The sequence below is a fragment of the Centrocercus urophasianus genome, unplaced genomic scaffold, assembly GCF_019232065.1.
Source record: "Centrocercus urophasianus isolate 14NV4802_14NV808 unplaced genomic scaffold, USGS_Curo_1.0 seq_16, whole genome shotgun sequence".
Classification (NCBI taxonomy): Eukaryota; Metazoa; Chordata; class Aves; order Galliformes; family Phasianidae; genus Centrocercus; species Centrocercus urophasianus.
The window spans coordinates 28,483,438-28,497,838 of NW_024884711.1; the positions used below are offsets into that span (position 1 = coordinate 28,483,438).

Consider the following 14,401-nt stretch of genomic DNA (forward strand, 5'->3'; position numbering starts at 1 on the left):
TTGTCTGGAGCTTTACGAACAGTGCTTCCAGGCAGCTGTGAGATTTTCTCTATTAGTCTCCCTTTTTCATGCTAAGTCATTATCAGCCTTTTCCTTATTATTAATTGTTACGATTATTACAGAAACACTGAGTCTTCAGCCCCCAAAGAATTAGCAAAGATTTCAATCGACATAGAACAAGTGATTGTAAGAAAGTGACGAAAGAAAGAGCTGAGGAGATGAAAGGAATCTCAACGAGAAGTACTGGATATAGTACTTAGTGAACAAATGGGTGGTTGTAAGTCCATTAAATAAGAACTCATTTCTGCAACTGTTCAGCACAGTTTTCTTGTGCACAATATCAGAAGTGTTAAATCAATCATATCACAACTTCCAAATAAAGGACTGCTATCTCCTCTGAGGTACAGACAGTCCAGCTGTGCTCCAGAATGCTTTTAGAAGTCCCTAAACATTTTTGTTGGAGTCTCTGTCACTCACCTTACAAGTTCTGTTGCCTTCAAGTCTATAAAAATATATATGTATGTTAACAGGATAGGATTTTTACTGAAAAGCAATGGCTAGCCCCATCAGAACTCTGAAATCAGACACAAAACCCTATCATGTATTCAGTTTAGAGAACAGTGATCTCTCTGCTCTTACTGAACCAAATTTTCAGATTGTAAAGCTGAAATAGTCATGACCAGGCATTATGCATCAATTGATAGGATACACCTATCTAATCAGGCGCGGCACAAAGACAGCTATCAACCATTTAGAGAAGAAAATTCATTGACAGTGGAGTTGCTTGGAGCTTTGAGAAAGATAACACAGTAGGGAAAAAATGGAGAGAAACGCTGTATTAAAAAGTTAAAAAAATTCATTAAAAAATGCAAAACATTGTTCCAAGTCAGGAATGTCCAACCTCTGGGCCATGGGCTGCACGCAGCCCGTCACTCAGCAATGACCACATTGGTGTGTGATTGCACTGGCCTGAAAGCAGGACAAGGGGAGGGCACAGTGCAGTGCTAACTCAAGGTATGGCAAATCACTGTATGCATATTGATAGATCGGCTAAACATTCCTGTGAATAGTGAAAAATATGCAGCCATGCTTTCTGTTTTGATAACAGAACTTGAGATTAGGTTTCAAGATTGCCAAAAAAATCATAAATTACATGTGACTTTTCAAATTAAATGTATAGCATTGGAATCAGATATTCAACTCAACTTTCGATCACGTCCCTTTACTAGAATTTTATAAGCCCTCACTTAACAGAGAAAGATATCCTTCATGTCACAGTCACACCTTATTCATGTCATTGCTTTCTGGCAGTATTTGCAAACAACTATTTTCAAGGGTGAAGCACAGGAAGAGTAAAATTTTATCAGAAGTCACTGACAAACACCTTGAGAAGTCACTAAGAATGACAATCACTGTCATAAAAACAGCCTGATGCATCAGTTTCACAAAAACAAGGTCAAATATCCCACTAGTTTTATGTTTCTGTTGCCCTCTTTTTTATGTTTTAATAAAAGCAAAAGAATAATTTTTGCTACTTACATACATTAACTATATTATATGTTTTGTATGCAGCCCAAGCCAATTTCTCTTCATTCAACGTGGCCCAAACAAGCCAAAAGGTTAACCATCCATTTTCTAAGTAGGAGGTGTTCAACAAGCATCTGTACAAATGAATGCTTGTTTGCAAAATGAATATCATGTCACTCCTGTTATACAGCATTTGCTCATTATCCATGCCAGCAATGCTTACACAGTCATACCTATTTGTGGATCTTCAGTTGCACTCAGTCAGGAATTGAAAGACCACATAGAATAGATAACTGTACACAAAGTAAGAATGGCAATTATTTTAAGCCTGATGCTAGGGGTATTTCACACCATGGTTTTAGTATCACTTGAATAAAGGACAAAGTGTTTTAAGCAACAAAGGTCAGTAGATTGCTAATAATGGAAGAATTTTTTTTCCCCAATACCTTGTTTTAATTGTCACCACACTTGGATATCTGTCTGTAATTAGCCAATTTAAATATTTTCTCTGTGTGTCAGTAGCACGTATACAAATGCTGAAGAATTTCCCTAAATCACTTAGTAGGATGCCATTTATACCAGTACACTAACAGCATTGCTAGGTATATATAAATACACCACCTTTCCTAGCATCTACTGTTGGGTTAGATAGGAGCTCCTTAACAACAGGTGACAATTTTATGGGGCACTCTGAATCTTAACTGGATTTTGGGAACAATAAACCATGTGTTCCCATGGGCTTCTCTGAGGGCAACCCAAATCTAGCAGTACTGATATCAGCATTACAGATACTGAATTAATTGTAGGTCTGAGAGCCAAGAGAGGCTGGACAAAATCCACCACAAAAGAGAGGTATTAAAGGTATTAAAGAGGAAATCATGGTTTGTACTTGCCTTATGACTCTTTTTGACTTTGAGAAATGCATGGGTAAACAGCACACAGTTGCCAAGAACCACTGAGTACTGCCAGATAGCAATGCAGTCCAGTGCATGTGAGCACATATGCTGGAGCAGCTTATTAGACGACATTTGGAAAGAAAGAAAGACAGCTCTCTGACAACAAAAGAGTTTGCACAGCTGCATGGCAGAGCTGAGCTAGGCAGGGGAGGGTCAACCTAGAATCCTGCACTCTGCTTTTTGTATAATGCCACAGCACAAACACAGTAGCTTGTGCAAAGTAGGGCTCCCAGATACATCCTTTCTGACAGTACATAAAGGCAAGTATTTCCTTCCTGAATTGCACTTCTAGTTCATATTCTGGTTTTTTTGTGGCATTTTTTTTTGTTGTTGTTGCTTTGTTTTGTTTTTTTTGGCGTGGATCTGCTGGGAGTTCTGTTTACAAGGAGAAATGATGTGTACTCGTTGGCAAACAACGCTGTCTTCTAGTAACAGAAGAGTTTCTGCATTGGATCACATATTCATTCACCCCACTACTACTGTGATAGTAGCCAACAGCAAAAGCTGCAAAGGAAAACACAAGAAATCAGCTTTCAGAAACTCACTACCCCTGGGAAGTTTCTTTTGCACCTTATAAATTAGAGGTTAGTTCATGCCCTGGAGCATAAAGCTTTAAGCCTCTTATAAATATTCACATCTCTTCTTTAAAATTTCAGCATAATACCAAAATGCTCTGCAATTGACACCACGCCTGAGAAGTATGTAAGTGTTCACTCCATTTAACAGATGGGCAAACAGGGAAGGGAGTCAAGCAGCTTCTCTGTAGTCTAGTCAGCAGGCAGATTTCCAGTGGCTCTGCAGGTGAATAATGTGACAGGCAGCTTCACACTCTAGTCCTGAAGGTGGCTAGCTGAATTACCCAATTCCTGCTGCACAGCCCCTTTGAGATTAATTTCCTCTTCTGCAAAATGTGTGTTTATCTACCCACTTAATGAGATTTTTAGAATTGAGTAATATTTATATTATACAATTATTATGCATTACTGATACTAGACAAAGTTAGAAAAAGGACGAGATGCACTGCCAAGGGATTGTTAAATCATTAATTTCACTGCATTTCTAGAAGCTCTGTTCTCCATAGAGCTCCGTCAATGCATCACTTCTCAGCTAGAGAGTCCTTTTAAAGCCAGTTCCAGGCTCTTGTGCTTAAGTGAGATAAACACATCTGGGAGTACAGTAAGCATGGACTGATACTGATTTAGTCAGTAAATTTTATACTGAATTTCCTTTGCTTTATTTTTTTTCTTCTTCAAAACCTTGTATTGACCAACTGCTGGGAGACTGGAAGCCTTGAAAGCCTCCAGTATGGTCTGGGAGTGAGGACAATTGTACAGCTTTAATATCCTGTTCCGAGAAAATGAGTCAGAGAGAACAAAAAAAAAGAAAAGACTTATGCAAAAGTACACATCTTTTGAATGATAATCATCAGCAACACCTGAAACATCGAAGTACCAGTCCCTGGTCATATCAACAGAGCATTTGAATGATGTCAAAGCAGGTCAAGTTTCATAGAGAGTGTCTTCAGTACTCCAACACGGTATGAGTTATTATATATATATATGTTGGTTAGTATTCTGGCAAGTTTAGATGTAAAATAGCTTTGAAACCCTAACAGCAGAATCTTTGAATGTCAAAGGAGTAGCAGAATTTGTCCAGCTTGTGCTGAACTATGAGTTGCAAAAAAATGTTTTTCACTTGATGTTAGAGCTAAGCTAAAGCTAGCAAGCTCACCTTAGTGTAAATACAGTCCATTTTCTAGGTGGCTTAATGCACCCCACAGTTTGCTCTTAAGTACAATTCCATTCCGATTACTGGTTTTATAAGCCACGTTGGTCACTTACGACCCAAACTCCTCGCCAGAAGGCAAAAAAGACAGTAAAAGAAATAGTAAACATCTTGAACTAAAAGTCCAACAGTCTTATCTAAGATTTTAGAGAAAAAGTGTCATGTTCCATACTCATAGGCGTGGAAGATGTAGAAGTTGCCTCAGCATAAGGGAAATTGTGGAAACAAAAAATGAGGAAGAAGCCAAGCTGGAAGAGGGACTGGTTGCTATGACATTGACTCATGTATCTAGCATAGACAAAGTGGCAAATTTCTCATAAGTTGTAGCTGGTTCATTGAGAAGAAAGAGAAGTTAAAAAAGAATAAACATGACAACAAAAGCCCTAACTTTAGCAGACAAAAGTCGTTTCACCTCTCATCAGTTCTGTACAAAACACCTGCCTATTCTGACACACAACACACTGCTTCAGCAGCTTCTCATCATGCTCCGATATCTCTGTGCTAAGCTGAAGCCTGCCTGAGTTAACTGAAAGTTTCATAAACCTTAACTGTGTAATATGCCACTGATACACAGCAAAGACAGCAAATTATGTTGCATGAAAAGCTGTACATAAGCCCCTCTCTCCCAACAAACCACTTCTTCCACTAGTGTCACAAGCTGAGCATGTAGGTTATGTTTACAGTGCTAGTCAGTTCCAAAGACTTGGAAGGCAGGAGAGTTTACTCATTTTTAATGATCTTGACAGAATCTTAACTCTAATCCATGTGATAATGTAATTCAAGAGAGTATTTCCTCTGGAGAAAATAGAGTTGGCACAGGGAAGCTGTTCTCTTAACACAGCATGATGCATTTCCAAATGAATGGGGAAGCTTTTCATAGATCACTGTCCCTACTGAGCACGTACTTATGTGACGCCCTGAACAAGGACAGATTTAGTCATGTGCTTACATGCACGAGGACCATGACATACACAGCCAAACTAATGAGTGCCTAGGGCATTTCTGCAGTAGAAGCAATAGCCTTGGGGTGAGAAACACGCTGCTTCATTGCAGAGTCTTTTACCAAAGAGTGAGTTCAGATGGATAACATCACATTCATTTTCTTTAATACCTTAGGATTTGACTCAGCGATAATTTTAATCCATTCTATATAAGTTAGCTAACTATTCATTATAGTAGAGACAAGTGAAATTCCTTTATTTTTGTAGATCTTTTTCTTACTCCATTTGCACAGCCCAATTCAAATAAAGGAGAAGAGCCCTAGAATCAAAAGAATAATAGAATAATAGAAATTTATAACTGCAAATGCAGTCTGAAAGCAATACCAAATTATCTTTCTAAAACGGAAGATCTAAATATATTACTTGTTAGACTAATCCAGGGTAAACAGTTTTCCAAATGAGGCAATTAAAGTTACCTGAAATCTGCTGATTCTTCTGGTCTCCTCATCCAGGTGCAGTTCTTCAGTTTTTTGACTATGTGAAGATAATAATCTTCTGGAAACCTAAAACAGGCAACGACATCAAACACTAGAATATGTATGTATGTATATTTAGAAACAGACTCTAAAACATTCAAATGATGCATGTATTAATAATAATGCACACGGTGCATATATAATTGTTTGCTTTTTGAACTCCATGGCCTATTTTATTTCTGTAATTTGTAACAGCACTGTCTCTGTTTAATTAGCATGACCTATTAAACATCAATTTCTTAACAGTGATGTCTAACAAACTTTTCACACACTTTCAAGTGCTGCTGTTTCAAACTTTAGTGTTCAGCCATGCATATCTTGAAGGTTTGGACCCCTCAAAGGTTCTCTCTCCTGCAGAAGTCCAAAATACAAAACCTCTGTTTCTTGTATTTGTTGTTTTTAACTTCAAAAATGTTTTGACATGCAGTTCTTGCAAATAAAGACTAAAGTTACAGTTTTCTCTCTCACCTCATACGGTCCCCAAAGCTCAACTCAGTCACCTTATGCTGTAAACCAATATTTGCAGATACGTTTTCCTTCAAACTATATCTTACAAACAATCTGTTTTACTCTACTGAGCACCAGCAGGGTACATGTAACCAAAGAATTTTCTGCTTTTTGAAAGGATCAAGAGATTTACATTTGTCCACATGTGAAATACTGCAGATCATGCAAGCCAAAAGAACGGAGACACTTTCTCCCTGTTAGGTTCAGTGTTAACAGTTCCCCCATTTGCGCTTGATTCCCACTACAGCTTTTTAAAAACAACAGCTCCAATTTAAAGGGAGAATTGGGTGGGTGGAGATAAAAGACAGTATGGATGCAACCGCTACAAGTTCTACGGGAGTCATCTTTCCAATAAACACCTGCCTTGTAGGATTTCAGCAAATACAGCTTGGTGCTGGCTTCAAACCAAATGATCATGATCTTTCTTAAACTGGAACTTAGAACAGTATATTTTGAACTACCTCAACAAAAAAGGCTGGGAAGGCATGAAACCTCACTTGTTCTTAAATGATGTCTGAGAACTGATAGAAAGGAAAACCAAAAGGTAATGGTGGCTTGCAGCAGAAAAGCACTCAGCACTCTGAAAGCTTTCTTCTATTTCTGTATTCAGCATGTTTAGTACCACAGCTTTACGGTAAATGTTTGAGAAAACAGATCCCTTTTTACGGTTTGTTTGTTTGCTCCATAAATTTCTTGTTACCCTGGAGTTAACTGGTCACTTTCCATTTCCACACAGAAACAGAAATTTTTCCACAAGAATTCTGCATTAGAATTGGTCTTTGGCTCAAGGTTGTACCTGTGACAATTTTCACTCTATGCACAAACACAGGAAGCATTTATATTCATTACCAGACTTAGAAAATTCCTACACGAACCACATCACTGTGAACAAACTAATTTTTCCAAGCCCTTGTACCACTGAAGGGAGCAGGAAGGAATGGGCCAAAGTGGGAGCAGAGTACAACTGGCTTAAATGCATCTGCAGCTGCTCTGACCTGGCATGGTGTGTTCTTTCTCCTTTCAGCTCAGCTACACATCTGTTCTCTTTCTCATGACATGTCTGGTACTTACACAACTCCCAGCCTGTTTTATCAGCTTTTGTACCACTCAAATACCTTCACAGGCCACTTAATTCACTACCATGGAAAAAAAAAATAAATAAAAAAAATTCAGAATTTGTTTGTTTTAAAAATATACATATACATATATATATATATATAAACAAATAAAGCACACAGCATGCATATTTTTGGTGTGTTTCACTGTATCAGGAAAGATTTCATAAAACTCCATAGGCAGAATAAATTAGTGATGAGAGTGGAGAAACTGAGAGCAAGGCCTTCCTATTCGGGTAGCTGCCTCCTTGAAGCCTTGCAGCTGCAGCCAGGGAAATGGAACCACTTTCTTACTGAAGCACCTACCCAAATGGGCTTCTGTCTGTGGGGTCAGACAAGTGCCAGCAGCACAGGGCAGGACAGGCAGCAGATGCTGCAGGGGAAGGGGGGATGGAAGCACAGGATCAGGACAGCCTAATGTTGAATCACCCATCATTTACTCCTTAAGGCTAAACAATAAATAAATGTTAGATGCTGGGATTTAGGAGAAAAAAGAAAAGATAACAGGATATGGAAAGTTATTTATACTATCATTATCTAGGAGAAAAAAAATACAGAAAAAAAGCAAATTCTAGCCTAAAGATACTGATAAGATGAATATCAGAGTCAGAAATGAAAAGTTACTAGAAAGATACAGCACTGACTGACAAGTTATTAGCAAGCTGCAGAGAAACATTTGGTGAGAAGAAAAATAAGTGTCTTGCACACTGCTGGTATTAAGGCCCCTGAAAAAGCATAGGCACTCACTGTCAGAAGCTAAGGACCTTCTAGTACATGTACCATACGCTGTGTACCTGCATAAAGGGCAACACCACGTGTTAGAACAAGAACACTGCTGCCCTTCCACTGCTGTCAGCTGGATGGAATCCCTCTCAGGGGTGGCCAAGGGCTTAGCTGTTCATCTGGAAGCCACACTCCCAGGTCTGTACAACAGGGAACAGCCCTCCGCTCACCCTGTGCCTCTGGCTGTGTTTCTCCTGTGACCTACAGACACCACAGTCTGCCAAATTCCACCTTTGCCAGTGCTGGCTTAGCACCACAAGCATCACAGATACCTCAGCAGCAAACTGTGGGGACAGGAGCTCTGCGAGGCCGCTGCAGCCGCCTACCCCAGCATAAAGGTTCCATCCTGCCAGTTCCATGGGATGAACTCTACTTGAACATAGGCAGTATTCCCACAGATTTTTATCTATTTTTTTAAAGACTCAAAATAAAGTTCTGGAATTTTCTGCAGCTGGGTTTACAGCCCCAAAAGCTTAGTTTGCCTCTCAGAAAGCCTATTTTACTATTTCCTCCTCTGAAGGAGCCTCAGGGACTCACTCCAATGGAGTGAGTCCAGAAAGGCCATCAAGACATCATTCCATAGCTCTGCTGTAACCTACACAATCCTCTTCTCCACTGTTTCATTTTAAAGAGCTGGAACAATACATACATTTCCAGTGGCACCCAGGAGCTAACGATACATATTCACTGATGCTAAAATAACTTTATTACTAAGAGGAAAAAAAAAAAGCTATAACAATATGTGGACAAGACAGTGTTGAGAATAGGGAAAGAAACATGTTTGGTCCTGTTTTTGCCTGCCACCTGCATCCTAAACATTAGAATAATTTGCTGCTGTAGGAAACTGACTTATACTGCATGAGCCTTGGTGGCAAATAACCCCTGGTAGGGTTTTATGCCTATGGTAATTGTCAGGTATGCATTGACTGTCAACATTAACTGCAGTGGGTAAAGTGCAATTATTATGCATAGTTGAGGCATTGATGAAGTATCTTCTAATTTTTGGTGGATAACTAAAGACAATGGCAGGAACAGCAGTGGTGATACAATAGGGAGACAATAAGTAAAACGTCAGAACAGAGATGGATGCAGCCCGACTGGCTATTGGTGGAACTATACTTGAAAGAAAGCTACTTGAATTAGAAGGAAAATTGAGCAGCAGGTATGAAAAAGGGATATCTTCCTCCTCGGTGGCTTATGATCTAGGAAGAAACAAATAAAAACAGGAGAAGGAAAAGCCAGAGAAATGGAGGCTGTCTTGTGCTTTTGGACACTTTAATACCACAAAAACAACTATCAGTTTTTAAAGCCCTCAGGAGACCATACACAGAGCTCACTCTAGAATAAAAATGAAAACGTGCCAAAAGAACTCAGCATTTCAGGCTCTTTATCACCACCAGCACAAACCTGTTATACTTAAATAGCATTTTTTACTATCAAATCATTTGACAAGATTACAACTAGTAAGTTTTTCTGGTTCTGGCCAATTTAAGAGACCAGAGTGTCCAGAATGTCCCTTAATGTAAAGTATTTATACACCATGCCTGTGGTCACACATAAGAAAAGCAGCAAAGATCCCAACATCTCCTCTCAGTGAGGGGCAATGAGCTGCAGTATTCACAGCACAAAGCAATCCTTTGCTCCTTCATTCCAAATACCAATTTCTTTTCCCACCTACCCAGTTCATCTTCTGCCTCATTTAATGGCTCAGCTCCTTTTTTGCTAGCCATAAAATAAAGGTCTGATGCTTTCTTGTTTTTCCTACAAGCAGCTTCAGAATGTTCTGGATGTGAAAAGCAAGTCTGCATTCCTGCAACCTCTACAACTTCATAGTACACGGAATAAATAACAGCATTTATACTGCCATAGCTGGATTTTGGAGGCAACACAGTGACTGGTTGTCCTTCTCTTGGTATTAAACATACACTTCAGCTATACTCTTTGACTTCTGTTTCAGCTCTTACTAGAAGTGCAACATTAGCATGGTAGCCTGTCATTTTTCACAAGTTAAAAATTCAGTGATAGTGTTGCTCATGAGAAGAAATAGTGGTGGGAGGAAACATAGGGGAGAAAAAAAATGAAACAGTAAAGATGGAATCTGGGAATAGGGTGACTTAAAAAACTGGTGAAAGATCTTAGAAAGCAATGAGAAAGTGAGAAAGGGCAAAAAAATCAGGAGAAGCTTTAAAATCACAATTTAAAAGTTCTTTAATGTTAAGGAAATTTTGGCTTCTACAGTCCTTTGAATGGAGAAAAGCATGTAAATATTTTTAGCAGAGTTTTGGTTTCTCATTCTATTCCTCTTCTCTTCATAAATGGAGTTTAAAAATAGCTTCCAATTTTAAAAATACTATAGTACTTAATTAATTTTAAGCTAGCACTTGGTCCTAACAGGATGCTCTTCTTACTTACAATATTATATATGTTGCTGCATCCATATAGGCAAGATGCTATATGTCAGAAGCAATGGGCTGCTTCTCCAACTTCTACACTAAGTGGGAGGAAATTGAGCAGAGCCACTAGCAAAGACTGTTTTTCCACATCAGGAAAAGGCGGAACAGCAAGTGGAATCCAGAAATGGATTTGGGGTGGAGAATTTTTCATACATCTAAAATTGAATAATTAGTTTCCTGTGAAGTAGTTACTGCAACAATGAGTGCAATTACTCAATAAGTTTTTGTACTACATATCTATATTTACTCTAGTGAACACAAAGAAAAGAACCATTAACTAATGCTGCTTGTAGCAGGAGTGTTTGCCAGTCAGGAAGAGGACATTAAGGCTAAAATTGTACCTCACAAATTCTGGTCTGCTTTTTTTGTAAATATCTCAGAATAAAATGTTGCTAGCTGGGAATGAGAAATCTTGTTGACTTATGATTTTGATTTTTATTTCTTTAAATCCAAACTAGAATAAATCTAACAGATGTGAAAGAAAAAATGCAAGCAAACACTGGTTGAACATCTTCAATTTGTTCTCGTGCAGTTCCACATTACTATCATTAAGAATTATGTAAAAGAAGCAGACAACCTGTTAGTCTTTATTTAAAACAAACAAAGCAGAAAGCATAGCAAGAACCTACCTTTTCTTCTTGATCGATGATGACAAAATGTTGTCCTGAATTGCCTTACATTTTGCATCCAGTTCAAACTGGTAAATTCCATCTTTATTAGCAGTTGTTCTGTTAAAAAGGTGGAGCGGGAAAGAAAGCAACATACTTTTAAAAAGAGTATATTCTGGCAGAGCTGCTGCATTTTCTTTGCTGTGACAATAAGATGAATAACTGTTGATTTAGCTGAAAGCATTACCAAAGGAATTTTTTTCACTTCTACTGTGAAGCTCTTGTATAAAGGGAGGCTGTGCTGCTAGTGACCATAGTGCAGTTGATTCTTTAAAGAAACTCTGTTTTATAGAATGAATTGTATTTTCTGCTTTACACGGTAATTAGGGAAATGTAATTAAAAAATGAATGAAACAGGAAGCCTCTTGAACATTACAAAGATTTTTAAAATATTCGTATTTAAAACATTCTAGCAGATGCAATTTCCTAATGCTGTTGATGAACTGCGACACTCAAAACCAATATAATATACACAGGAAACACCTCCGGGGAGGTTGATCTTTTTACTTGGACTTTAATTAATTGACTTGAGATTAATACTTACTCCCTTGTTTATTCTTTATTTACACAGAGAGAATAAGTGTTTGTAAAAGGAACCAATGCATATGCCAGACAGTGACCTTTAACTCCTGTTGCCTCATTTTCACCAAAATCATAGAATCATAGAATATTTAAGGCCCTGTGTGGTCCTCATGCTCTGGCAGTCCTGGTAGAAGACTGCGCTATAAATTAGCAAATGACTGAAATACCAAGCTTTTACTCAGTTCACCTCAGTTCACCAAGCATCTAGGTTTAATCTCATATAATCACCCTGTTCTTTCATCAAACCTCTGTTCAGTGTATTGCCACTTATCATGAAGTTCTTTCCTCTACCATTTCTACGTTCACTGTTCCTCACCACCTCCATACCACACCTGCCTCACTACTTACAGAGCACTTGGATACTGTGGCCTGTTTCCCAAACCTGAACTAGAAATGCAGGAGACACAGATGCTCTCATTCATGCCTGGGTGTGAGCTGCAGCACCAAACAGAGCCCGTTCCTAGAAGCACAAGGGTCTTCCTGCTTCGTACACGACACAGTCTGCTTCTGCATCCTCATCCTTTAATTAACAAGGATCAAAACTCATTGCCTTCACCTGCTAGAACACTGAGACTACATATCTACAAGATTTCTGACAAGCAGCTCTTACTTAGGAACGATGCCATTTCAAGTCACAGAACGATCGAGGTGGACAGGACCCTCTGTGCCCAGGGCTGCCCAGATCAGGTGCCCACACGTGCCTGGGTGGCTTCTGAAGATCTCCAAAGGAGACCCCACACACAGCTCCTGTGTACCGTGCCAGTGCTCCGGCACCCACATAGCACAGACTGCTCCTGGGGTTTAGGGGGAACCTCCTGTGTTCCAGCTCATGACCACTGCCTTTTGTTACACCATTAGGCATCTCTGGAAAGAGCCTGGCTTCATCTTATGTACCCTCCTTGTAGGTATTCATACACATTGATGAGTTCCTCCTGTACACACTCTTCGTAACAATTAAGATCTTAAACAATTCAAATGGGAAGCAGTCTGACTGAAGAAGGAGCAGAATAAATATTTGTTTATTCTGGTACTAAACTGTCTGGCATTTTCATGGCTACGACAAGGGAAGAAATGCCATAAAGCACCTTTTTTTCTCATTCTATTGCCCATAAACAGGGAGCAGTTCATCCCTGAAGCATGCTGCAGAGAGAGATCAGCTCTCAGCATCTTTCCACCACCAAGGGTCTCTTCCCAGCATACATCCAGTGCCCCTAGGGAACGATGCAGTCTGCATGTCCCTTGTTCAAGGGAATGGTAAGAACACAATGTAAACCCCTGTCCTTTCAATTCTGCAGAGGCTGTAACAGACAGTAACAGCTGGCACTACCTGCTGAGAGCTCCACCGCTGATTTCGCATTCAGCTTTCTTATCTAATTATTTTCTCAGTGAATGACATACAAATGTGAAGGCAGAAGGCTCTCAAAGCACACAGTTCAGAGGGTCAGGCACACAGCTCCACAGACCTGACACAGTAAGTGACAGCAGATGCCCTGCTTACAACCCAGGTACATGGGTTTACTGCAGCTTGGCCCGAGTGTTTCTGTGTAGACAGAAGCAGCAGGTGGATCAGTTCCCAAACAACTTTAGTTACTATAAATCATGCTTCCTCTGCCATGCTTCTAAACAAGCTGAAAACAATCCTTCTGAAGGCACAGTTTAAACAAAATGGCTACAAGCAAAGCTTAGCTGTATAAAGTGTCTTTAAAAAAAAAAAAAAAAAAAGAGATCATTATAATAAATCAAGTGCATGTTACTGATGTAAATGGTCTTTTAAGGCAGCTGAGGAATTGAGACACCAGTTGCTGGCTGTACAAGTGGCCACAGCCCTCCTGGGCCACAGCTGGGCAGAGGAGAGGCCTCCAGCACAGAGTGCTGGGCAGGCAGGAGCTGGCTGGCAGCTGTACCCAGAGCACTGTTGGGGCACCTGCAGGCACAGCTGGAGGACAACCAGTCTGCCACAAGGAGGATTCTGCTCTGCACAGAGACTCACTGCAAGATCCTTACAGCTTCCTGGTAATTTATGTCCTGAGGTCAGCAGAGGCGGTGAATAACATTCTCTCAACCACATAAAAGCTTTAATCAACAGACTTCTAACACTTTAAATTCATAGTGCTGCGATCAAGTGAAGTGAGTTGTCTTGTTTATTTCACGTGCAATTGTTTTTTATGCACACATTTTCAAGACTTGAAAAATTCACAAAGGGAAAAGATAAAAAAGAATGAGCAAAATAAATTATGGTTCCATTTTTTTTTTTACATTACATCAGTTTTAAAGCCATCAGTGGGAGGAAAAGCAATAAGGAGCCTTCCCTTTGCACAGCCCATACAAAGATTGGTGAAAATGGCTCCAACGTGATTTTTCACCCAAATTTTTTATCCATACAAAGCAGGCAGAAAACAGATGACCAAAATGCTTCTTCTGTGTATTCTTCCCTATAAAATTTACTCAACACTTTGTATGGTGCAGAAAGATACATAAATACAACCATTTTTCCGAGACACACCAACGACTTCTTCCAGTAAAGGTGAAATTTCTGAATGCCTGTTAG

The 14,401-nt window shown here is 39.4% G+C and overlaps 1 protein-coding gene across 1 annotated transcript in view; it reads right to left on the minus strand.

The window, feature by feature from the left end:
* ST8SIA6 (ST8 alpha-N-acetyl-neuraminide alpha-2,8-sialyltransferase 6) overlaps window positions 1–11,312 on the minus strand; it is a 35,156-nt gene extending 23,844 nt beyond the window's left edge. The window contains exons 1-2 of the mRNA XM_042817321.1: window positions 11,233–11,312; window positions 5,686–5,772 (exon numbers count right to left, since the gene is read on the minus strand). Coding sequence (XP_042673255.1) covers window positions 5,686–5,717 — 32 coding nt within the window. The 5' untranslated portion in view covers window positions 5,718–5,772; window positions 11,233–11,312. The remainder of the gene's footprint in view (window positions 1–5,685; window positions 5,773–11,232) is intronic.
* Window positions 11,313–14,401: the final 3,089 nt, after the last annotated feature.